The sequence below is a fragment of the Megalops cyprinoides genome, chromosome 19 (assembly GCF_013368585.1).
Source record: "Megalops cyprinoides isolate fMegCyp1 chromosome 19, fMegCyp1.pri, whole genome shotgun sequence".
Classification (NCBI taxonomy): domain Eukaryota; kingdom Metazoa; phylum Chordata; class Actinopteri; order Elopiformes; family Megalopidae; genus Megalops; species Megalops cyprinoides.
Genome location: NC_050601.1, coordinates 24,739,601 through 24,766,551, shown reverse-complemented (window position 1 = coordinate 24,766,551; position 26,951 = coordinate 24,739,601). Strand labels below are relative to the sequence as shown.

Genomic DNA, 26,951 nt, shown 5'->3' with positions numbered 1-26,951 from the left:
CTCTCCTCCACAACAAAGATGAACGCGTCGACAGACACAATCAGGATGGCGGAAACGGGCCGCGCACGGATGTACCGTCAACACGGGGCTCCACATTGCGTCCTTCACTCTAACGCTCTTTGGTCTAATAACACACTTCACCCCGATCCACCAGACTCCCCTCCGCCCTTATCTCTGCTGCCTTCTCTGCCACAAGTGAGATTAAATCATAATGCCTTTTTTTTTTCCTGTCGTTTCACAATGACACAGCCACACTACTGTGCAGAGACATGAGAGGAGGGCGGGCAAAGAAGCCGACTGCCTGGGAAACGGCAGCCAAAACGCAGATAATTTGTGTGTACATGCGCGTCTCTGCTCGTGTGTGTGTGTGTGTGTCTGTGTGCGTGTGTGTGTGTACCCACGTGTGCCTGCAATGCACTTAACTCATCACTGAAGGAGCTTACTTCAGTTTTTGCACGGCCCCTCCCCCAAGCTTCCACCAGCTCACTGGCCCTGTCTGACGGAGGAGGGGGGGGTGGTGTTGGGGTTGGGCAGTTGCTGTCCCCCCTCCCGTAGCTGTCGCTGGGCAGAAATGGTGGTTCAGATGCAGTGTGTTCCTGATGAGAGCCCCTGCCACACAGCCTAGCTTAACCCAAATGCACAAGAGCAACATAAATGTTTTACAAATTATGAGAGATGTTTGTGGAAATGCAACTGGACTCATGGCTTGATAGCGTTGCATGAACAATGTTGAAAATTCACCTCTGTGTTCTATGCTGCTGTGACAGGTTTGCACAAAGAAAAGGCTTTAGGTCTATTTTTTTTCTTGCTGCCATGCAAGGCAATGGATTTCCCTTTGATCTGGCAGGGCCATACTAACTAGCGAATACTGGAAAAAGGCTGGTTCGTTATATTCCTTTTCCATTCTAATGCTGGAACCTGTCTCACTTGTTTAGTTCTTGCTTTGGTCTCCGGTTTACTTCAGATTGTTAACAAGTATTCTCTGCTGGTTTTCCCATTATCTTTTTAAACAGGATGACCCAAGTCAGCTCAGCTCACTACAGGTTACTGGCCTACATATAAGGGGGCTAAACAATGGAAGAGCCATCCTGCATTACTTAGTCAGCCATCTTTGTTTGCAGGTTGACTTAGCCTAGAACCAGCTGTACAGTAGGGAAAGGCCTATCGATTTTAAAGGCTGCGCTGGTCCTGTTCTTTGAGAGGAATCCCACTTATCTCTCAGTAGTGTGTGGTGAGGTTAGCATTCTTTCGATCTGGGGTTCATTGGTGCGAATCCTAAGTATGATACAATTATTGTATCTGTAGCTATAACTGCAAATATAAATGTTTCAGAACTGGTACTAAGTATAACAGTAAGCAATGGTAGATGCCATGGACAAGTGTGTTCACCAGCCAGAAAGGCAATGCAGTGTCATTCGAGTGAAGTCAGACCTCACCATCATAACAGCTCCTGGCTCTGACCGTTTCCAGCTGCTGTTACCCAGCTATCATGAATATCCTTCTCCATCTTCCACCGTGTGCTGTAAAGTCGACCATAAACATTCTGAGCAGGCCCCTCTAATCTGCTTGAAACGGTCGTGAATCGTGGAGTGATTCAGCCGCTCTCAGAGGCGTGCAGAGAAATCCGAAGTGCCCTGCTTCTGAGAACGGGAGCACCTCCTTTCTGCGTCCCTTCCTCCACCCTCCCCTCCTCCCGCTCCCCTCCCCTCCCCTACTCCCCCCCACACACACACACACACACACACACACACCCCCCCAGCACCGGTCTCTTCCCAGTGAAAGTCGATTACTGGAACACGCTGAGCAGAACCACGCTAAGCCCAACTCGGCTGAACTTTTCACCTGCTGACAGACACCTGCGAGTGTGTGGGGCGAACAGCAGAATTCCAACAGCATCCCACTGGTGAGGAATTCAATATCATCCCTTCTGGGTCAGCTCTCGGATCGCAAATGGAGTGAGAGAGAGGGTGTGCGCGCGTGTGGGACTGCGCAAGCACCCTGCACCTCTGTCTCAGCAAACGCTGCACGGAGGCGCCCGAGACCTCGCCATTAAATATTTAAAAAAACAGGAAAATATAAAAAAAAATAAACATAATAAAGCAGGCACTCACGTCAATGCCATGGCCTCGGTGAGGGAGGTGGTCTTAAAGACCCCACCCCGGCACCCCCATCCCACCCCCCCCGAAAACATGTAAACAAGAGCAGAGAAGGGGGCTACCCCGGGCCAATAACGCCCTTTCAGCACACCGTGAGTTAATGGAAGCAGTTCCCCTGGAATTTTTCATTAGGTTAGATTGCTCCTGTCTTCGGAGGGTTTTTTATATCCCCTGTCAAAGAGGGCTTGGTGGGTTATTGCCTGGGCTCTGATTCAGACGCCCCTGAGAGACTGCTGTTCCTGATGGGTAAATTAAAGCTCTGCTCCCTGTCCCCCCCCCCCCCACACACACACACACACACACCTCCCACCTCCCACTCCTACCTCCCACTGCGCGCACCACTGAGAGGGAAGAGGAGGGCAGAGAGAGAGAAGGGGAGGCAAAGATGAGGGAAAGAGAGGGGGAGACAAATGAGAGAGAGAGACAGAAATAAAGAGAGGGGGAGAAAGGACTAGAAAGGGGGGTAGGGAGAGAGAGAGATCGGCGGGGAGATGAGGATGGCACAGCTTTGGATAGACGAATGCATTGATAAGGAACTTGCTGTCTGTGCCGGATTAACGCTGCATTTCAAATCCCCCCTTTGCCGCTCGTCCTCACTCAATATTTTACATTTCTCAGACGAATTACATGGTTTTCGGGCGTCTGTTCCCGATCCAATCTCCGCATTAGAGGCCTAGTCAGGAAGCAACATAGAGAGCTTTTCCACGTTCCTGGGGCAGGCTGCTTTTTCAAGCCTTTTTCTAAGGACTGAAAGGTCTGAAAGAGAATAGCTAACTGGAACCATCTCACATTCTGAAGTTATGAACTCAGACGTTGCTTCTCCACACCACAACCACAACCAAAGTGAAGCCTTTTCAGTCAAGTACCATGTAAAAATAGCAGGAGCTGTTATTCCATGAATTTTCCAGGCTATATTTTGTGTAGCAAGAGATTTGAAAGGGAAGATCCTTCACTGAAATGCGTCTGCCTGTCTGTCCGTCCATGTGAAGTCGCGTCACTATCGATAAGACATTTTTTTTCCCCACTTCGGAAAAAAACGGTGACATTGGCCTTGAAACCTGTTATTGTATCGCCTCTAGGACAGGCAGCTTAAAACGAGCTCTGCGGTTGCCATGGTTACCTCCCAGGAGACGCGAGCGCACTTGTTTATCTCTGGCCAGCGTGCGCGCTCGAGCTCTCTGTGAGGGATGGCAGGCGCTCCGGAACAGATGTGCGAGTCCGGTTTGAAGGAGCCATTATTGACCTGACGCCAAAGACTCTCTGACTGTTTCTCCAGCCCCTACAACATTTCAAAAAAAAAATGTCAGCCCCGAAAATTACTGTAGTTGCGTTGCTAAAATCCGGAAGAGGAAAGAACCTAAAAAAGGATGCAAGCATGTGTGTGGGGGGCACCGATTTTCTGCGTGCAATTTCAGGCGATAAATTCCCGGACGCGCACGCCACACAGGCATCCTAAAATATTAAACACAGGCGACATAAAAAGACAGAAGTCAGCTCCTACTGCGACTGGGACGCCCATGTGTCTGTCTATGCCCGGAGGCGCTCCGTGTCAGATGTCATCGTCTTTAAGTCAAAGGGTTGACCAAGCACAAACCCCGCCCTGAACCAGTTTTCTAAGTGCTTGGTAAGCAGAAGCACAGAAAAATACACGCCAATTGCAATTTCAGGGAATGAACTGTAACCGTGAAAGGGGGACAGTAGAATTTCATTTCTGTGTTATGTTGCGGGAGGAGTGGTGGCCTATTTGACATCTCTGTGCTTTCCTGAGGGTATTATTGTTTGTTGTTGTACTACAGCCGTATAACTGTAAGACGAATGAATAAATCAGACATGAGGAGATGCCACTGGTCCAGCGCGGACTGTCTACTGTAGCGTTGTATTAAATACTCTAATATGAGGGAGTTGGAAAAAATGTTTTGCTGTGTAGATCAGAGAAGACGTTGCTCCAGTTTTAACGGTAGAAGCATAAAAAGCACGGGGGAGAGGATGTATTTTTTGGTGAGAAATACCGGAGAGGTTAGGACAGAGTCATCCGCCTAAAAATAACCCCGCTTCATGCCCGGCACGCGGTCCCCCAGGGGCCTGCAGGCTTGCACCGCGCAGCCTCCTCATTGGTGCCCTATTTCACCGGCTACCCCTGACGCATTCATAACGAGCCTCCGGTATTGTCATCTTCTCCTCTCTGGCGCACAGCCTCGAGGCCAGCCTGACACATGCTAATGCGCTCCTGCAAAACAAAAATCAAACATCTTTCCGTCCGTGGTGACTCCAAACGTTTCAGTCAAACGCGGCTTTGAGAATGCTTTGAGAACGCTTATCTGAGCTAACCGTGCGGCTCTCTTAGCACGTTGGCTCGCCGCAAAACAGTAAATAGCCGAATGTAAAATGGGATTAAACCAGTGACGTGCATACAGTTGAAAGAATGCGGTTCACGACTGCCGATTCCCTTTGCTGAACCCCCTTACGTAGGTGGCAGGTATTAATTAGCCTGCTCCTTCAACCAATCGAGCCCGCATTAAATGACAGAAAACACGGCTGAGTATCGCTCTCTTGGCAGCAGCGCTATCAGGCCCTCCCAGACCCTGCATTCGGCCTCCGTCGCGCTACCGGTCTCGTCCCCACAGACCGAAACAACTAATTGCACGAGCCCTTGCCAGCCAGATGAGGAGTGATTTTGCTCCTGATGCAGCCGCTAATAGCCGCCTGCTGGAGGTGAGGGAATCAATGATTTGTGGACCGCGCCTCCGCACTCGGCACAAGGCTCCCAGGTGAGTGATAACTCTCGCTGCGCACTAACCCCGCGCTGCCAGCAAGCGGTCAGGATGGGGGTGGATAGAATGTGCCCACGGGTAGCGTATTATTCCCAATGTGATGCTGGTGTTCGGCTTAGCTGCGAGATCAAACAAAGGCAGATAGCTAACTACGATTCACGTGGATTTTATTTAAGACGGTACACTGATTTCCTTCTTTTTTAGTCTCGGGCAGTTATATTGCAAGTTATATTGCAAGTTATATTGCAACATCCTTAATACGGTAAAAACATAGACTATTCTGTATGTAATTTGCCACTCAGTGCAGCTGAGCACAAGATGTGCGCGTGCATGCATGCGTGCCTGTATGTGCGTGTGTCTGTGTGTGTGTGTGTGTGTAGAGGAGGGGGAGGGAGGAGGGAAGCTGTCCTTCCTGGAGGTGTTGCGTCTGACACAGTAGGGAGCAGGAGGAATGGACGCTTCAGAGCGAATCAATGTGTTGAGCTGAGATCGCAGTGAAGCGCAGCCACGCGCAGAGCCAGCTGTGGAGGGGGCGGGGCGCTGTGCAATTCCTCTCGCGCTGTCGTCCTACACTGCTCTCTTTTACATAGCGAAAAACGGCTTTAAAAGTAGAGCTTAGGTTGGTGTGTGAATTTAAGGCACATGAGAAAGAACTACAAAAAGAGACGTGTGTGTGCTGTGTGCGTGTGTGTGTGTAAGAGAGAGAAAGAGACAATAGACCAAAATGACACAAGCTGTCATTACCTGCATATCGTCTTAAAACAAATCCGTTTTTCTGCTCATGTGTATGCAAATCATACAGCCTATGCAAATGGTCCAGTAAGGTGGGGGAAAAGATGTGTCTCTCAGGTTCCAATAAGTTATTCATGAGCCTGGCGTGTGTACACCTGATTCCGGGCTGAATAGTAAACGTATTGTGCACTGGCGATAAGCGGTTCAGGCTCACCACACTGGCGAACGACGTCATTCATCTGACAGCGCCAGCCGCCGCGCGCGCTTTATCACTGCCGGTGCCGTCTGTGACACAGCCAGGAATCACGAGCGACCAACGGCAGTCGCCCCCGAGGCCCCGAACTAAGCTCTGCTCGGCTGTTTACGCCTGCTGCTCGGGGATCGGGTACTGCAGTGGCATCCTTTGTTTTCACGCTTCAGAGACGGGCCAGCTTTCGCGAGACGCTTTGGATCCAGCGCAGGTTTTGCGCAGATGCCCATCTCGTTGTAATAAGGAGACCGCGACTGTGTGCGTAGACCCAGCTGGTGTTAGTCGAAACATTCGGACATTTATGTTCCACTGTCGTTGGAAAACAATTTCATGAAGTGGTCCCACAGATTGAACTGATCCGTACACTGCATTTTTTTTTTTACATTGCATAATCCATTTGCTTCGAAGATATCCTTGTCCAGGGCAGTTCGCATAGCTTACAATTTACACATCATCCATTTAACGGGCTGGATATTTATCGAAGCAAATCACCTTGTTCAAGGTTATGATGCCAATGCCCCATCTAGTTATTGAAACCTGTACGCTTATGATTATCAGTCAGCTTTTCTGACTGCCCTTCATTTCTCAATCTTTAAGTATCATATAATGCTACTAAGCCTAGCTACTTAAGACAACAGTTTAGGCCTACGTATTATGTATCAATACAGTAAAGCATTATGTAGCATAATGATAATAATGTCCATGATGACAACATGTTACTTGTTCCGCATTTGTTTAGGAATTTCAACATCCTAACTCAAGAGACATTAAAATCAATGTACATCAAGACCCTGGGCTCCAGTGCAGGGAATTACAGACAACAAAGATTTTGTGTAGAAACAACTACGCACTACTTAACGGTGAGTTCTGTCCCCGCGACCACACATTCTATTTTCTCCTTAACTATTTAAACGGTGACCAGACCAACTTTGCTGACAAAGGAAGAAACACAGGGCGTCAGGTTCAGGCCTCACTAAATGAGTGCTGGCGATGATGTCACTGTGAGCGTATAGCCAATTTGCATCGATTAGATCCGTTTATACGAGCGCTGCCGCGCCTCTAGCCCGCGAAACATATGAGGTGACGTTTCGTTTAGAGTGTGAAGACAGAGGAAGCGTTTCACACGTTCCTGTGAAGCGAAGGCGAGGCAAATATAGGAGAAAAGGCAACGACTGCATGCCCTCTCTCTTTGCATAAACACCTCTTAGCGTGATAGTGTCCTGGGGGCGGCACTGGTCACGTGATCACCAGGCTGTCAGTCCAGCGGGAGTGCAGCTGTTGTCACTGATTTGTTTCTACAAACAAGCAGCGTTGAGGCGGGAGCCTACAGTTGACGGGCACCTAGAGTTGATGCCCTTCGTGGGCACGTGTCACACGCGACCTGTCCTCCTACCCAGATCTAGATGGTGTGGTTAGGTGGTAGTGTCGGGGGAATGTCTGCTACATAGGCCTACACAACCGAAAAGAGCTTTTTAAACCACAAAGTAGGTGCATATTAAGGTGCATATAGGGAAAAGGCTAACTGAAATCGCCTTTCCATAAACAAGCATAGGCCATCTTATGTTTATCTAAAATATATATGGCATATTCATATGTAGGCCTATGGATTTTTGTTGTTTTGACGTTGACCGTATGTTCTACAACGCATGTAAAAGAACGGATATTTGAATGCAGTAATGCCTGCTATATATATTCGAGTACAGTTCACACATTTGGAATTCAGCTGTTTTAGCACTTGTTACTTTCTCGTAATTGGATGCAGCGAGTCCTCTGTTGGACAGATACAGATCACACAGAGGCCGGGGGCATTCAGTAAGGCAGAAGGAGCGGCTGACTGCTCCCTTTTCTGAAAGGACGGAGCTTTGGCGTCCTCTCCAGAAAGAAAAAAAGACGCTCTCCCCTGCAGGGGAGACATGACCTTCAGTCTAGCATCGCCGCCCGGGTCCGCTATCCTTGCCTGTTTTTTCTCCCAACCGCTGATCTGGTCAGTTGGCTTGCGTGTCGTTTTTTTTTTGTTTGTTTTTTTTTTGCGTGATGCTGGAGATTGAAGCTTAATTGTGGAACGCGGAGTCGCTCAGGACCGGCTTTTAATGCGATAACGACGTGCCGCTTCCTCGGCAATGACGCGGGGAGAGAGAGCGGGAGGCTGGACCTTGATTCCTCGTTTAGTGATCGGGCGAACGCAGGCTTCCAGCTGCCCTTTGGCGCTCGTCGCTCTCGCAGCTTGCACCTGGCTGCTCTCCCCACCCCCGCGCCTGCACAAGGCAGCTCGTTTGCTGCAGACGGGAGCACGGGGGATGAAAAATCAGACCCGCGCACCCTTCATCGTTCGTCGTTAAACCCCCTCTCAATATGCTCTTTGGAATTTCTGCCCGGATCTTATCTCTCAGGTTTTGCGTCTCTGTTCTCAGGTTCTGAAGCATCGGTTTCTCTCTCCTTAGCCGGAATTGTGATGTGCACAACCGAAGCGTTACGTTTACCACCTGTTTTGCTCACATTTTACTCTAAAAAAGACATCGGACAGCGATCCACGTTTACAGAGCTGACCGCTTATCATTAGGCCTGTTCACCATGCGTGTGTAACAATAGGCTACATGCAAGGTAGAGTGCTGCTGTCAAAGGTGCTCTGTAAGAAAAATAATATTTCTTTCTGTTTGTCAGAGTTTGGGTGCAGCTAATCACAGCCCTTTGTTCTTCAACGATGTCGGTTTTACTGTTGATTTGGTAGACAGACCAGCCGATGCACATAAGTAGTAATAACGGAAATACCATGTGCATTTACCCTTTTCCTTGGCGTTGAAGAACGCGTTCAGTTTCAGTATTCTGCCTTTCACTGTCCCACCGTGCTGCTCTATCATTAGTTTGCGTGGATCACAGCAGCTGGATTGACGTGTGTGAGGAGGCTCGCTGAGATGAAATACTGTTTGTAGGTTGTGTAACTTTCCTTCCATATTTAGGGATGATTTTTGCAGTTTTAAAGCAAAAAAAGGAAACGGTCACATTCCGGTATAGTCATGCTGTCTCCCACACAGTCCCCGATGTTTCGCGCGACCGCACGGCTTGCTGCGATTTACCTCGTCCTTTTTCATTTCTGGCCCACCAAGGAAGACTACTGACAGGCCAAGCTACAAACCGCCCAAAAGTCACGTCAGCTGCATTACACTGGAATGCATGCATGATGCGATAGTCGCGGACTCTATGAACGAACTGGCACTGGCGAGCTTTGTTTTGGTTGACATTTACCTGTGTACTGTATGTTCGCATTTACACGCGATTATAAGGCACTGTACAGTAGAACGCCGTGACATATCAATGAGCTGAAGGAAAATATTCCTATTTTATGTAACTTCTAAAGGACAATAAAGTGCTTGCCTCTGTTTTATGCGGTTGTATGTTATTCTATTGTGCCTTCAATATCTCAATGACAGACACCTTTTAGTGTTGGCTGGCCTTTTAGCTAACTATCTGGAGCATCAATTACCCCCTTTTCTAGTTACTGAGGTAAGGGGGAGCCTTCTGAGAAGGAGAGCAGAGAGCAAAGCTAACATGAAAAGCACGAGAACACAGCAGAGCATCAAGGACACCTTCCGTGAGGCCCCCCAGGCGCAAGCTACCCAAAGATACCCCTGCATATGAAAATATCACACACCTACGTCCACCCCTCCAGTCCGTGCAAATCTCTTTAGCCGCTGTCTCCTGGCTGCAATGCTGTACCCCCCCCCCCCCCCCCCAACAATGTAACCTTGAATTACCACCTATAATTGGCACAGCCTCAGTTTGAGCCTCTTTTTGAGGGCGTGGCTGAACTATATGCATCTCTGTTTAAAGCAAGGGCGTCAAACTCAGCTCTTGGAGGGCCAGGGACACCACGCGCTGGATTTTGTTAATTATCTACACACATTTATTGACGTCTGGGGAGAAGTCTTGCACAAAAATGGCTGCCGTCTATCATCCAGCTGCCATGTACAGGTAGTGATCCATCCCCCACTCCCTACCCCCCATGTGGTATTAACTGGGATTGAAATAAATTCAATATTTTTTACAGCTGTGCATTTCCTCAAATACAGCGTAGTAAAATAAAGCTTGAATGTAGGGCAGATGGACAGTCTTGAAATATGATGTATCGTATACCAAAAATATGTAAAAAACACTAAACTGAGAAATAATTGTGCTAATTAAGTAGCAGAGGTCTAATTCTGTCTGGCCCAACGAGGACATTAGGTCTCGCGCCTCCCTGGGACCGGGTGCAATGTCGGAGCCTTAAATAACAGTCGCTTGCGGACTCTATGGTCTTGGCAGCAGGTTGAGGTGACACACAAAATGGCGGCAGTGGCGGTGTGCCCTGGAACACATTCGGCGTGTTATCTGCTACAGGGCATCTCTCCCCCACGGGTCACCTCTGTGTATGGCTGCATGCCCCGACCCATAACTCCCCTCAAGGTCACCATGGCAATATCATGGGGGGGGTGAAAGGTCAATGTGTGTCTGCCTGAGATGAATGTAGAAGAAGACAGGGCAGGGAGCTGACTGATAATAAGAAAGGGAGGGAGAGAATGGAAGGGAGGGAGAGAGCGGGATTTAAAAAGGAAGAGAGCTGCAGATGGACAGTCAGAGGTAGAGGGGTTGAGGGGATGAGGAGAGCATGCTAGCAGAGGATACTTGTACAGAGATGTACAGAGAAAGAACAAGAGAAAATATAGAGGAAGAGGGACAAAAAATGTAGAGTGGGAGAGAGAGCATTGAAGGGTGTCTTTTGGTAGAAGAGAGAGAATGCGACACAGGATGGAGGAGAGGGAGGGAGAGATAAGAGTGAAAGACACACACACACATACAAACACACACACAGTCTGAGTGACATCACGTCCACTACGCATCATCAGTGGCGTGAAGCGGAGTGGCTGGGAGCTGGGCTGGGGGGAGCGGGGCCGCCACAGCTTGCAGGGAGAAGTGAGCCACCAAGGCTTTATTGAACGCAGCAGGACATATAGCATTTCAGCCCGGTAATGTCACCGTGACTTTGTCCCCAGCGTTATTGATGAAGTTCTGTTTCGCAGAAAATAATCCCCCCCCCGTCACCCCCCACACTCCCCCCACAGATCGGCATTCCGGATCCCTCCTTCGGTTTACGAAGATCAATGTAAAATAGCTGCAGAGGAGCAGGAACAGGCGAAATGAGGGACCAGTGAAACGCGGAAGGAATCCTGCTGCAGATGTATGTTACAATACCACGTCCAAAATCTGAGCCTCAATACATCCTGCATGCTGGGAAACAAATTATTCACACTTTTGCATGTGTAGTTCCAGGTATCTATCTAATCTACTACAGTTTCATAGAACTACACATGCAAAAATGTGTATACTGTAAAACCAGATATCCTGTGTTCCTGACATTCTGAATGATATGTGTTGCTATGTATTGACACCTATGGTGAATACATACACAACCCTTTTTTTACAGGGGAATCTTTGGATACCCTTTTCAGTGCCATATTTCTTGTTTTGTCTGGCACCATCACACAATGTTTTCTGATTTTCCGAGCTTGATCGTGCATTTTTAAACGGTCATGCTGCCTTTCGAAATGAGACCTTATTTTTTAAAGTCTTTGATTCCTCTTAAGCCTCTTAGAGAGGTGCATGCATGCACCCACACATGCACCCACGCACCCACGCATGCAAGCACGCGCCTACGCATGCATGCGCAATGTGAGAGCTCCGTGTGAGGGGCACTCTCAAAACGGTGCCAGAACGATCTGGTGGGTAGGGTATCAGACCAGTGACCGGAAGCTTTCTAGGTCTGAATCCCCAGTGGAACGCCACCGTTGTACCCTTGAGCAGACGTGCATCAGTGTATGCACCATTACAGTGAGGCAATGTGAACAATGTAAGTCACTGTACATAAAAAGCATATAAAACGGTAACTGAATGTGGAAAGCGTTGTGCTTGGCTCTGCTGAAAAGGTAGCGCGACCCTGCTACCCTCTACCCCCTCTCTGATCATCCTAAAGTTACCATTATTTATTCTTCTTCAGGGGTGTCAAACACGGGTCCTGTAGGGCCACAATTTCTCACTTCAGTAGGTCATCCAGCCAATAACCTTAGAGCTGGGCGGAGTGGTTAATTAAAGTTAATTAGCTCAATTAAGCTTATCATTAATTTACATGCTGGAGCACTGAGGTGAGAGAATAACAGCAGGCCAGGACTGTGTCCCTTCCTCCAGCTCCAGGCGACAGGTAGTATGTTCACCCATACAAAAAATAATGAAGAATAAAGAATAAATTTTAGAGTATTTTAGAAATTTGAGAATAAATTTTAGAGTATATATTTAGCTCTATCAATATAATGAAAACATGTAAATTACTGCTGTTTTGATATATTGCAATATATTTCTGCTTTGCATTAATATATTTTATCTGTTTATTCTTGGGCATTCTTTAATTTTATCTGTTTATTCTAGATTTGCAGATTTGTGTTTGAATTCTCTCTCTCTCTCTCTCTCTCTCTCAAAACAAACACGCAATGGAAATATTTCAGCAGCTAAATCATCTCTCATCTGCAACATTTAAAAAGTACAATATGAAGCATGCATCGCTCGAAAGGTTTTGAGGCCCGTCTTTCGGCCCACAGATGGCACACAGTTTTCGGGAATCAATGTCCGCCCTCTTGTTCAGCCATGTTTGGAGCTGCGTGGTTCACCCTCAGTACTGACCTGCAGGCCACTGTAATTCTAAACAGTGCTATGTGAACGCATGCCAACCTATAAATAAATACACTATAGCAAAGGCTATGTGTTATCTCTTTGCTGTTAAGTGTTATGACATTTGAATACAATAATGCATTATGTCTGCTTCTTACAGTGTGTTATGTGGGTGGTTATGAGCAGTCATGAGCAATAAAGAGGCCTTTAGTCATTGTTCACCATATATCATATTACATTCATCATGGTGATGTGTTATGAATGTAATCCTACGGCATTATAAGCAGGCCCTTCACAGAGTGTGCCAACAAACTTTCTTGCGTGACTCCCATTATTCGCGAGATGCCTGAAAATGCTCCAGTCAGCTTGACATGGAAGTGAGTGTCCCAGAAAAGTAATGACGCTGTCGCCCGCTCCCCCGAACACGGAGATGGAGAGGGGCAGTGTACGCACAGCGAGAGGGGAAATTGGAACTGTCAAACACAGGGGTAACATGCTAAACGCAGGTTATCACTGGTACACTCCCCAATTGTTTTTTTTCCTACAGCCATGTCTGGTATTAACAGCTTGAGATTAATGTTGATGTTACCTGGAAACCATCTGATAAGTATTATAAAATTAAACCCCTGGAGGGTGTTTGGTTGGATGTACCACACACGCCAAGTGTACGACCTCTATGAGGCTGATGTGTAAAAGTTTGGTATCTCTAACAAAACACCTTCCCTGGGTTCAGTTCTCCAGAAAAGAACACTGAGTGCCATTAAATGCTTTGCTGCCCCTTAACCCTTAAAGTCACCAGGACGACGGGCAATGGTTGCATCACTCTCTTTCATTGTTCCTCCTTAAATTCCTGAGGTATGGGTGTGTGCCACTGTGATGAATTTGGGCAGGGAGCTCCTCACCTCAGCAAAATGAGGGCGATGTTGTCTTGAGTGGATGTTCCAGAACTCTGTGAACACTTTTTGAGGGCCACTCGAGTCAATTACTAAAGCAGTGGCAGCTACATTGCTGGCTGCTGACCCATGTCACGGAAGTTAGCGGCAGCTAACGATACAAACAGTGACGGCAGAGAGCCTGCCTCTGCCTCTATCTGATAGTTATCCCCAGCCTGTTTTTTGCTCTGTGTGCACAGTTAAGTAGTGTGTCAATCTGAATAAGAATCACTCAGCAGCTCACTCCTGTTTCACTTGTTTGCATCTACGATAGCTTTACATTTGTGTCCTTCACATGATAGTGCTTCAGGTCTGTGATAATAAAAACAACCTCACATCTCTAAATAAAATCAGTGAAATAAGGTAGCCCAGTCTCTTTGTTGTGACCCTTAAGGAACCTGGCAGGCTTGAAGATCACCATCATTTTTCAAGCAAGTTCTCTCCCTCCCCTATTTTATGCTCACTGGCCACCACCAAATAAAGGATGCTCCTACTCAAAGAAATGAAACTGACTCACAGGGATACCTCTTGCTAACTAGCAGCTTAACGGAAACTCAGCGCAACCAAAATGGCACCTCTACACGGGGGAGCTCATTTCCTTCAGCTAATTCAGGGCGTTCACACCGTCTCCTCGTGCGGGGTGGGACAGCTACGTGGCTTTGTGGCAGCTATCCTGCACAGTAGTTATGGAAACGGGCTTTCAGAATGAGCAGTGAGCTGTGGGTTTCTGTTTCTGCTCCCCTCAGCAAGGCACTTAACCTGAGTTAATTTAACAAATATCCAGCTGCGTAAATGGATAATGAAACATAAGCTACGTGAGTCACCCATTTGAGGGTGTCTCTTCAGGAAACAAAGTAACGCAACGATAAGCGCCAACCTACAAGCAAAAACCTCAAAAAAATGACACTATGCCCGTCAAACAAGCCAAAGAATAGACGACACTGGAGGGAAAGACAGCCTTCAACTAATTTAGAAACTGTGGTTAGTATCCTTTAGCAAAGTATTTCACCAGAATTCATTTAACAGATATCAAGCTGTGAAAATTGATAATGTAAGAGATGCTTGACATGGGCACCTCTTGAGAAAATAATGATAGGCCCAGACTCATGAGGAAACCTCCCAATAACAACATCATTATGCTCCCCAAACTGAAGCTTTGTTGCCGAATTTCGAGCAAACAAAACCCCTCCTCCACCTTCGGCAGGTGCAGTAATTATGACTTGCTCCCTACTTGTGGTTTCTGGTTTGCAGGTTGCGGTTTCTGAGTGTGCCAGAACAAACATCTGTTCTACCACTGGTTTCCCCACTACCTGTTGTCCAGCACTTTAGAAGAACCTTATTGTTGTGGTGCACGTGACCAGCACGAACTGACCTTCAACTCCCCTTAATGATTGTCCCTAGCAACACATTGACAAAGGTTTCTGTTTAGATATTGGCTGATTTGATTTTTTTTTTTTTTTTTTTTGCAGCCCAAAAGGCTATACGGGAATCTATTCTGAATAAGTCCTTGCAATCATTTTTTTCATTTGTTCTTTCTTGCTTTTCAGCTAAGGCTCCAGAGTAGAGGAGACACTAGGATATTTGGTGGAACTTTACTGCATTTGAGAGCAGCTGTAAGTTAAGATGGCTAGCATTAAATGTGGCACTACATGTTTACTTATTTGCAAGGTGGACTATGCAATGTCATAATAATTAGCCTACAAAGGTTTGACACAAAAAATCAATCACTAATCTAAGCTGTAGTTAGATGTAGTAGATGTAAACTACAACTTTGTTGATGAAGTGACATGAATACCATTTAGAGCAGGCCCTTGAAATTAACATATATATATATATATATAATATTATACATATAAATTTCAAAATATCAAAACTTGTCTTTTAGACTCGATATGAGGAAGAGGTGATGGAATGGCTACATTGATAAACATACAGTGCAGTTCTGCTGGTTTTATGTTTTTAGTAAGATGAAAAGGAGACACTCCATGCTGATGAGCATTTTATGTATTTCACAGAACCAAACCAAGTACCATTTTTAATCGTATCAGTCATCCTGTTTTGTAACGGATGTATTGTTTTTCCTCAAGCTCACTTCAGGGGCCACACGTGAAGCTCTGAAGGTCCACACAAGGCCCCGAGGCAGCAGATTCACTCTACTGTACACCAAGGTCATAAATATGCTGGAAAAAAGGATGTTGGAGCACTCTTTGATCAGTTATGTTCACCTCCAGCTGTCTATATTCCTTTCCCCACTACTCTGACATGCAGAGCTGCAACAGAGAAACAAGTTCAGCTTGGGTTGGGTGCAAAGAGGGAGGAGCTCTTTCCCTACACCCTGAATAAATTTCCAGCACAGAGAAGAGACTGCTGGGAAAAGGATGAGGTCATGGGAGGTCTGCTAGCACATGCTGAATTAGCCATCTCGTACGACACAACCTGTTCCCCCCCACCCCCCCAGCAGAGGCAGTTTTAATATTCAGCTGCACGTCCTCGCACAGGATCAGAGAGAACCTGCGTACGAGTTGGCCGAGGTCTGAAACCCCTCAGCCGGCTTGTTGCCACCGCGCCAACACGAAGGCGCCGAAATTGCGTGCGCCCCAGCTGTCACCTAAAGGTTAAAAGTGACGTCTCTGGTGACAAACAGAAGAACACGGAAAAGAAAAATTGCAAGTTAAATGCACAACATCACCTCTGTTTGAGGGAGAATTATTTTCCCTCCTCGGATTTCTGACCGAATCCGTAATTCTAATTACTGACTCGGTTCCTGGGTGCAAGGGTGCTTTGTTTCATTTCTTGGTGTACTACAGCACAAACCTCGGTGCAGTGATAATCTGCTCAAAAGCATCCTGTAGAACATTGTATCGTCCCTGGGCTCCTTCTCGTTTCCAGTCACGGACGTGGGCCAACTAAAGAGGTGGGGAGCATCCATGAAAAGTAACCCACAGCAACAACGGTACTGTAGTTGCTTAGTGCACAGAGCAACCTTTTCCTCAGCAGGAATCTATGATTATGGAGATAAAGCTGAAAACCTGCAGACTATGGGACAGGAGGCGACCTTATCATTACCAATTGATAAAGAACTGAGGAAAGTCAGGACTTTACTACAATATTATATCAGAGGATGGCCGTGGTACTGTCAACCTAGGTTAGTTTGCTCTGCAAATGCCTCTGGCTCGCCTCAGGTATAGCTGACCTACAGCTGGGGGGGGGGGGGGGGTGGGGTGGAAATGCAGCTCTGGTAGATTCGGCAATGCAGCAGCCGTGAGAGGCAATGTCACTCACCTGCTTGGACTAAAATTCTGTTCCCCCACAGGAACAAAGACCAAAGACCACAAGGGTACACAGAGTACAAAGACAGAAACAACACAACACACTGTCTCTGTGACATAATTCCTTATTGTGACATCATTCCTCATTTTATCCAAACACCCCGATGAAAAATAAGAGGTCAAATCTACACAAAGAGGCCAGGTCCACAAAGGCATTGTTCCAGGCCTCTGTGTTCTACTGCCTAGGTCATCTCTCTCTGAAAAACTCACAAGTGAATCCAGATTTACTTGCACTTTATGTTTTTACATCAGATGGAGGTTAAAATCATTTTCAAAGCTCTGTAGAACAATACGTCTTAGGAAATAGCATTAAAAACACAAGCCACAAACAATGTTTCCACAAACATTGTGTTACATTTTTTTCTTCTAGGTCTTCTTTTTCAGTACTTAACAGGCAGCAATTTTTAGTTTTATTTTTCTGCTGGAAACCTACATGACCATTCTATCTGTTATAGGTTCATTTTTCATCAAGGGGAGAACTGAGAGGAAAATGTTTTGTATGTTTTGAACTCATGGGCACATTTTAATCAAACCCCTCATTGTTTGCCATTATTATATTATTTGGGAACTGTCTAACAGTGTGGAGAGGTCTTGTCCTTGTTATGGCGTGCAATGTCAGGACAGAAAGCTGACAATGACAGTGATAGCACTGAGTCACACAGGCATTCCGGTGCATGTCACTTCAAATCACCACCAAAGAAAAAAGGGGGGAGAAAAAAGTCTTGAAATCTCAGTCGGAGTGCTGGTAATGATGCTCGCTGCCTCTCTGAGGGGCGTCCAGAGCTTAATGGTCAATTCTTCGTCAGATTCATACGTGACAAACCATGCTGTACTTGCAGTAGCAAGAACTAAAATTTCCCACTTTCCCCTCCAGCAAAAATATGAATGAAATACAGTCTCATCCTGAAAAAAACGGATCAAAGATATGGACTTCATCTCTTGGCAGTACAGTATTTTGTAGCAAACTGAGCAGCAAGGAATACAAGCAGGAAGCAGGGATGAGTACTGTTGAAATTGGAGGGGGGCTCATCCTGTTGAAATTGGAGAGAGCACTAAAAGCAGAAGTTTGATTCAACTGCATCCTTCAAAAAAAAAGAAAATGGATGAGATGAAAAGGTGAATCTGTGCAGGACACTCAAAGCACTTAACATTCTCTCTTTCTTGTTTTGTTTCCTGTTTTCCTTTCCCTTTTTTAGAGCCCCCCCTCTCCAACTCCCTCAGCCGGAGCCATGCAGTCCTTCAGAGAGAGGAGCGGTTTCCACGGTAACCAGCACTGCTATCAGCAGGATCCCCACGAATCATCGCGCCTCGAGAGTTACAGGCACCACCACAGCCACGGCCACAGTGGCCGGGGCTACGAGGCGCACACCCTTACCGCGGCGTCCGTGGCGACGGCAGGAGCCGGGTCTAAAGACTGTTACAGCCTGCAGGCCTACCCCATTTACAGTGGGGGGGAATCTGCCCCGGCCAAAAAACAGTACAAGGAGGGCAAAGTTTCAGCCCAGCACATGCAGAGCAGCTACACCAATCATGCACTGGGCCCCGCCTACCCAGCTCAATACCTAAGCGAGGGCCACCTTCAGCAGAAGTGGGCAGAGTCCCCTCACCTGCCCCAGTATGAGCAGGAGGCAACAGGAACGGTGGCTCCTGGGGCCTCAGGCGGGTCCCAGTATCTGGAGCCGAACATGCTGGCCATTCCCCAGAGCCAGTGCCCACACACTGCCCAGCCGTCCACACCGGTTTACACCGGCGGCCACCACCAACGGCACCCATCACGGAACAGCTCCCCATCCCCCGTGATCCACGCCCAGGGACGCCTGCACTTCCCCCAGCACCCCCAGCCCCTGTCCTCCCCCGCCCAGTCCTACATGGACAAGTGCACCCCCATGCCGCACTGCTACAAGGGCTACCCTATGCCCCCCGGCTCCCAGTACAGCAGGCAGATGGCAAGTAGCGGTGCCAACAACCTCAAGCCGAGCACCTACAGATCTCAGAACAGCTACAACTACCCCCAGCCTCCGTCCAGAGTTGGGTATGAGCAGATGTCCACCATGCAGGGGATCCCTGCTTCCCAGGACAGCCTCTCAAAGTACCAGCACTTCGGTCAGCCTCAGCAGAGCTACTGCCTGTCGGATGTGTCTGTGCGGTCGCCGGAGCAGTACTACCAGAACTGTAGCCCCAGCTCTGGCCACTCGCCCGCCAGGTCGATGGGGAGGTCCCCATCTTACAGCTCTACCCCTTCCCCCTTGATGGTCAGTTCCGAGACCTTCCAGTACAGCCAGCAGCCCGCCATGGCCTCTGGGGGCCCCTCCTCCTCCTCCGCCTCATCTTCCACAGGGCTGCAGGAGCAGCTACTGATGCCCCCGCACTCCCACGCATCCCCCGGCGTGGGCCACCAGGGGGCGGGCTACTCCGGCACCCTGAAGGAGAGGTTCTCCGAGAAGCTGCTATCCAACCCAAGCCTGTGGAGCCTCAATGCCCTGACCTCCCAGGTGGAAAACATACCCAGCAATGTCCAGCAGCTCCTGCTCTCTGAAGCAATGGTGGGCAACAAGAAGGGAGGCAAGCGAGGAGGCATGAAGAAGGGGGAGGACTTCAAGGGCCAGCCTCAGATGCATGAGGACACCTCATGCCCAGAGGTCCAGAACAGCGTGCCCCTGCCAGAGGCCTACGGGACTCCCCAGCCCATCCTTGCCGAGTTACAAGAGGCAGGATACTCAAGCAGCTCAGACGAGCAGCTGGAGAGGAGCTACTACTACTGTGGCCAAAACAGAAGCCCAGCACAAGCCCCCGCCAACACTCAGCACACCCTAGACGGCATGCCCTCCTGCACCCTGACCTCACCTGATAGCATGTCCACTAAGTCCGAGGACTCTGCAACTGGCCTGCAGAGCGGACAGCCTGGGGACAGCGTTGGTTCTGTGCCTGGACTTCAGAGTGCACTGCCTGGGGAGCACCTCAACTCTGTGTCCAGGCTTCAGAGCGCACAAACCAGGGAAGACATCAACATCTCCATGAAGAACATCGGAGAGGCAGAACCTGCAAACAGTGTTGCTATTCCCAGCCCTGTGAGGCCCCAGCAAGGCTCCCCGGCAGACATCCAGGGCCTTAGAGTCTCACTTAAAGAAAATTTTGAGGAGTCAGCTTGGTCCCTTGTTGAGGGGAAAGAGACCATGAAGGACAACTTAACAGCAGACCATGGCGGTAGAACTAAGGTCACTGAAGAACATGAGCAGCAGGGGAACTGGCCAGCAGATGAGAAATGCACATCCCTGTTTCATAAGGTTGACAAAGTTCTGATGGAGAAAAACTACCCCACTGACATGGAGGAGAACATATACAGAGCGCTGCAAAACCAGTGTTATTCGGATGACCCAGGGTCTGCTGAAAAGTCCACTCACCCATCAGACTTCAGCCATGAGAGAGAGACAGGGTCCAGTGCCAAATTAGAAACACACAAATCAGAGTTCCATGATGATTATAATGCCACCAGTAAGCCAGAGACCTTTGTCTGGAGGGACGACCTTGAAGAAAACCGATACCTGCCCCTGAAAGCGGACAACCCAGGGCATCCACAGTTCAGCTCTGGGGTGGATCAGTTGGAGGAGAAGCAACTTTCAAAGGTGGAGAGTGAGAAGTGGGAGACTCCAAAAGAGCAGTGCTGTGCCCTTGCTGATCCAGCCACCGAAGCGAAACAGGAGGACAGCTCACCATCCGTGGAGGACGCTGTTAATCATAGAACACAGTCTCGAGAGCTGGGAGAAATCCACAGCCCGGCCAAGGAGCAAGGAGACAAGCCTTCAACCAACACAGATGCTGCAGGGACTGAGCTGGCTGCTGCTGAAAGGAGGCTAGCTGTTCCAGACGTAGCAACTCCACTGTTTCCCACAGAAAAGATTTTCTCTACAATGGCTGAAAAGGCGATGCCTCCGACCCAGGCGAGGAGCCACCTTGATCGTCGCGATGCTGAGGTGCTGGAGCCCGATTCCCCTCAACTACCAGGAAAGTCAGTTCTGCACCCCGCCCCATCCTGGGCTGACACCCCACCTTCCCCGAAGAAAGGCGATGATGACATAGAGCCGGGGATAAGCTGCCCGAGTGCAGTGACGCCTTCACCTTCTGCCAAACTGGAGCCGATTGGCCCTTCAGCTTACCTCGGAGTGTTCCAGAGGAAGCACACAAGGGGCAGGAGAGGACGTCCCGCGAGGCCAATGCATATGGGCGTGCGGATCAGGGGGCTGGCTGGTGGGGAAGAAAAGGGGGATACCGCAACTATAGCCTCAAGCAAAAGCACGCTTTTCCCAGAGGAAATAGAGGCCAGTCACAAGGACATCTCTAGTCAAACGCCCAAACTTTCAGCAGAGGGGTTCCCCTCCAGGATGTGTACCCGTTCTTTCACTGCGCAGGCTGCACCAAAGCCTTGCCCTTATTTGAAGAGGCGACCAGGTCCAAAACCTTCAGAGGGGTTTCCTACCAAGGACCCCCCGGATAATCCCAAGGGCTTGATCACCAAAATCAAGTGGATGAAGCAAAGGGGCTTTATGCAAGATGCCGTGGGCCACACAAAAGGCAGGAGAGGTCCGAGTGCAACCACCCCACAAGACGAAAACCAAGACACACCTCCCCTTCCACCGCCTTCTCCCATTAAAGACCAAAAATCCATGGTCCTGAGGTCCAGAAAGCAAGCAGAAGAGATACCACCGAAAGAGAAGGAGAAGGAGAAGAGGACTGTGTGCAGTCCTCCAAAGAAGCTGAAAGAAATGAAGAAGCAGAAGGTGGCATCAATGAAAGATCAGGATGGAGTGGGTCCGAAACCCAACCTCACTGCCTCTCTACAGAAAGGTGTCTGCAAGACTGCAATATGCAAACCAGATGAGACGATTACACCCATCAATAAGAGGAAATCCAGTTTTCCTTCTCCTGTGCCCCTGAAAAAACAGAGAGGGGTGAAAGGTGGCAAACTGGAGACCGAAAAGACTCCTGTAGAAACCAAGGTAACAGTTGTAAGAGGTCCCAAGAAGAAGCTAAAGAGAGGGGAACATTTGACAGCATCTTTAGGCTGCTTTCCTACCAAAGATCCTCCCCTCCCTGCCAGTGACATAGCAGACCTCTCTTGCACACCTCCTCAGTGTCCTACAAAAACCAAGTACCTACCCCCAAGGAAAGGCAGAGGTCTAAAGTATGAGGCTATGGTTCAGAAGATTACATCCCCAGGGTCAAAAAAACAAGTCCTGAATCCTCAAGTAGACACACCTGGAGATCTGGTGTCAAAAGCCACTGCAACACAGGTTGTGGAAGAAAAGGAGATGGTAAAAGCTGCAGAGGTGAAAGTAGAGGACACTAAAGACTCACAGAGTGCAGCTGTAAAGGAAGAAGAGGCATGCGTCAAAGCCGCCACTGTCAGGAGGAGGAGAGGGAGGCCAGCGGGGAGTGGGGATCGCCATGAGGTGGCACCACCAGAGGCCACCAGCCTAGTCATAAACACTCCCCGACTGGCTAAACAAAGAGCGATCAAAAACAACCGCGAGATGCACATGAAGCAGAGGAGGAAGAGGAGGAAAGGCCCCAGCCTGCCAGAAGGCACTGCCACCAATGAGCAGCAGGACCTGCCCCCTGCCTCCCTACCACCCCCAATCTCCACCCCACCCCCTGAGCCTGTGCCTCCCCCTACTTCTTCACCACCCCCTACTTCTGCTCTGCCCCTGGTCTCTGCTCCACCCACCTGCACTGAAGAGCCAGTAGGCGGTGTGCAGGCCACAACCATCACCAGCATCTGTAAAAGGGGGAGACGCAGGTTACCTCTCACAAAAAAGAGGCGCGGGAAACCGTGCAGCAAGCAAAGCAGCACAAAACCCAACACCCTCACAAGAGGGCCCAAAAGAAAAAACAGGGATAACTTAGATGCCGTTATGACTCTGGAAAAAGTACACAAACTTAAAGTGAGGCACAAAAAACAATGTTCCGCCGCAGTGGAGCAGAGAGGCCCGGTCCTTCCTTTAAATCACGTCTCGAGTAAACCACCAGAAAATGAAAGCAAGCCTTCCTTTAGACCATATGTGCGCATCGACAGCTCAGAGGAGCTGCCTTCCCTTTGCACCATAGTTAACAGGCCAGAGGAGGAGCTACTTCTTCATGAAGAGAGGAAGAAAAGTGTTGCAAAACTGAGGAATTCTGCCAGCATTTCCAAGGCTCCCCCAAACTCCTCAGTCATGTTACAGGGGCCCTTGGTTAATGCAAGCCTGACAGACAGGTGTTTAACGTGCTGCCTGTGTCAAAAACCAGCAAATTACAGAGAGCTGGGGGACCTCTGTGGTCCTTATTACCCCGAAGACAGTATACCCAGGAAGGCACTGTCATTCAGACCCAAACTGGAGTGCAGGGAGGACGGGGAGGAAACAAACAGCAGTACTGTGGAGCCCAGTCTTCCTCCGAAGAAAGAGAGCATGAAAAGTCCAGGCAGGCGCGGGCGGCCCAGGAGAGCGGATAAGGCCCAAAGGGAGGGCAGCGGGGGCCGGCCCAGTTTCCGGGAGCAGTACAGGAAGCTGCAGCAGTTCCAGGGGTATGACAGGAGAGCTGGGGAGGGGTCGGACAGGGGCAGGGGCGGGGCCGGGCTGCGGAGGCTGCAGCTGGAGGCAGAGGCGAGGGAGCACTGGGCTCATGAGGCGTGCGCCGTCTGGACGGATGGAGTCGTTCTGATCACTGGCAAGCTGTACGGCCTAACTGAAGCCGCGCGCATCGCGGCTGAAACGGTAACTCTCCCTCCTCAGCTTCCACCACTGAAAGTGTCAGGGCAGACACTGCACTGGTGTCTTGAATATCGAATCAATGCAGCATTACCATAGTCTACACCACAAGAATCCCCCAACTGCCCTCAAACTATATATAGAATTCATACATGCTAAAGTATTAATTAAAGTAGAAGGGATGTATCTATTTTAGACTATATTTCTATATATATATATATATATATATATACACACCACACACATAGACATATATGCAATGGCAGTGCTCTGATAATGTACACATACATTTGTTATACATGATGTAACTAATATGAAATTTTATATATATATATATTCCTTATACAGATACGACTGTTCACGTTGTATTATATGTATGTATTTTTAAGGGGCAGAAGATCCAAATTAGATGTATTCCTTTATGATTTTAATTTGCGCCAGGAACAGCATCTATTTACCCATCGATACCCATCAGTTCTCATGGTAACCGTTGGTAACCGTGAATTGTGCAGTGCAGGCACGGTTGAGTTCAGTCTCCTGTGAGGATGTGGGTTCCGATTACCTTTAAGAGCCTTTTTCTCTGACCACGCAGAGATGCTCCAAGTGTCAGAGCGTGGGCGCGTCCATCAGCTGCTGCTGGAAAGGGTGCACGCAGATATTCCACTTCGTCTGTGCCAAAGACACGGGTACAAGCTCCCGCCGAACCTCCGTCTGAGTGTGTTTATGTGCGCGCGTATGCCTGCATGCGCTCGTGTCTGTGGGTTGTTTTAATCAGAGCGTGCAGAACAAATAGTTGCTCATATCCTTTAACCCATTTTCACACACTGTCCATCTTTTTACAGGTTGCTTGTTGCAAGAAGACGATTTTTCGTTGAAATGTACTAAACACAAGGTAAGGGTGTCTGAACTGCTAACATTTTCCTCCATCGCTCTGTGAACTACACCAGTTTTTCTTGTTTTAGTATGGGAATTTTCTAGAACTCTGTATTCCCGACCTATCCCCACCTTCACCCCCGCGCCCTTTAACGTAACCGCCGGCTCCTCTTTTCTCGCCAGCTTTCAACTCTCGAGCTATCTGCCGACGTTCATGTTAACACGGTCTGCTAATTAGACGTTTGTAGGTGCAGAGCACGTCGATTCTGTCAATTCTCGTTGGAAACAAAGTGGGCAGGCCTGACGCAATTATGAAGCCCCAGGCTGCGCGCCGCAGAACGCCGCACACCTGCCCGCGTGGAAGGATGATAAGATCAAAGTAACCTGAGCTGTAAGACGGATCAGAGGCAGCAAATAAATCCGCATGGTGCCATGCACACTGCAGCAAACATTATAAAGCATCTCTCCCAACGATTACAGGATTCACGCACAATGCAGCAAAGATAAATGACATCAAACTGTAATTTGCTTTTTTACTATAAAACACAGTTTAATGTAAATACAAACGCGTTGACAGAATATTTTGTTTCAGCGACCTAAAGAAACACACGGTTCGATTATTACTAAAATCATTACGATTGTGAGGAATGTGACGTTTTTCAAAACATCATTATGCCTTGTATAGTATTGTTATTAACCATTCATCGTTCCGCTCCTCATGCTTTTTAGCCTACGTAATGATGGTCTTGCAACTATCATACGCCATCTCGTGGTCTAACGGTGGCATTGCACTAGGGGAAGGTTAGCGAACGGGCTGTCATTCAACACATCTCACCCGCGACGAAATCTCGCCACAGGCAGCTCTGATATCGCGCATATCAGATTTTGTCAGGGATATAAAATCTAAATAAATGGACCTAAGAATCTCGGCGATGCTAAATTACCACCTTAATAAAAACAGAGTTACGACACCTCTCCAGTCCAGAGGATTTGTGGAATTACCCTTCTCGAGTCTCTGCATGTACAAGCCATGTGTCGGTTTACTCGGAAAGTAAACACATGTATACTTAAAGTCAGCGCTACAAAGGGGCGGTATTTGCCTGCTTTTATGTTTGAACGAAAAGTGGAGTCAGGGGTTGTGGGAACATGAATTTGCGGCACGGTGCTGTGCATTTGTTGCCTGACTGCATATGCGGTGCCGCGAACCTACATTGCTGCTCTCTGTCAAAAAGGGACGGCCTACTGGCCAGCTGTACTTTCCCCCCACTTAACAGACCTTACGACCCGTATAAATAGGTGGACAACTCTGGTAGGAGGAAGAAATGCCTTATGGGTAAATGAATTTCCGTGCAATACCGACCTCGTGTAGAACTAACACAGGACAGGCCAACAACACATCTTTGACCCGCATACATGCACCCGTATTCAGTATGCATAGACTTTGCGCCGGTGCGGGGTTCTGTGTACACTCCATGTTTGTGTGTGCCGGCATTGTCCTAATGCATGTCCCCGCCCTTGATTTGTTTGTTTTTCAGGCTATGTAAAACGGCCTTATGAATATTTCCTATGCAGTGCAAAAGAGGACATAGGCACCTGCGCTGAAGAGTCCAAATGGATTGCACAGCTCGACCGAAACACCAGACTTGACCATTCCCGCTCCGCAGCAACATCACAGCGGGTCGACTGAGCAGTGTTGTCGTCGTCGAGGGCATTTCACGTTATTCCTCGAGAACTTTGGGACAGCTGCATTTCAATGTTTCGCTGATTCAAAAGACGAGGACCAGCAAAACTACAGTGGAAACAGTAATTATGCGTGGTTATTGCAAGCTGGTTTACAATCCGACTGTGCCATCCATTTTAGGGGAACTGTTTCTAAGGTATGGTTTTACACGGCAAGCGAAAACACTCCAACTGAGCGTTTTACCCCCTTAATCAGTTCCGGCGGATTTGCGCATTGATGCGCTCAGACTCAAGATGTCATCAGTACTTACTGGATGTATTTCAATGTACGCTTGAGTGTTAAACATGTACATGGCGTGCTTGACAGGAGTAAATATTCAGATATGAAAAGATATTTTACTATAACGCTCTTCCAAGATGTATTTTGATGTGCATTTACAAATGTATGACACAACCGAATCGATATCAGTATCTGTTCAACTCAATATTTTCAGAACTGTCGAGTTTAATCCAAGTCAGCCACGTGCATCAAGTAGATCCCTGCCCAGAGACGAAGACCTTCGCAAGGCTACACAACGTCGACTTTGTGCTCTTGGACTTCTGTCTGTACCGTAGTTGATGCTGGGAAGTGACGGCCTAGCATATGCACAGTACTTTAACACTCACGTCACATGCCCCCGTCCCTGTTCAGCGTTTGAAATGACGAGACAAAAGTTCGTTTTATTTCGTCCTTACTACCCGTGTCACGCACTTACTTGCCAAACTAACGCTCACTCTGTTGCACGCATCTTA

The 26,951-nt window shown here is 48.3% G+C and overlaps 1 protein-coding gene across 3 annotated transcripts in view; it reads left to right on the top strand.

The window, feature by feature from the left end:
* Positions 1-26,830, top strand: part of LOC118794556 (retinoic acid-induced protein 1) — a 38,197-nt gene extending 11,367 nt beyond the window's left edge. Inside the window, exons 2-5 of one of the 3 annotated variants that reach the window (XM_036552816.1) lie at positions 18,060-23,612; positions 24,199-24,292; positions 24,449-24,498; positions 26,052-26,830. In XM_036552816.1, the coding sequence (XP_036408709.1) occupies positions 18,093-23,612; positions 24,199-24,292; positions 24,449-24,498; positions 26,052-26,081 (5,694 nt within the window). In that variant the 5' untranslated portion in view covers positions 18,060-18,092 and the 3' untranslated portion in view covers positions 26,082-26,830. Of the gene's footprint in view, positions 1-18,059; positions 23,613-24,198; positions 24,293-24,448; positions 25,044-26,014 lie in introns of those variants that run through there. The other 2 variants (XM_036552817.1, XM_036552815.1) reach the window with 2 other exon arrangements.
* The last annotated feature ends 121 nt before the right edge of the window (positions 26,831-26,951 follow it).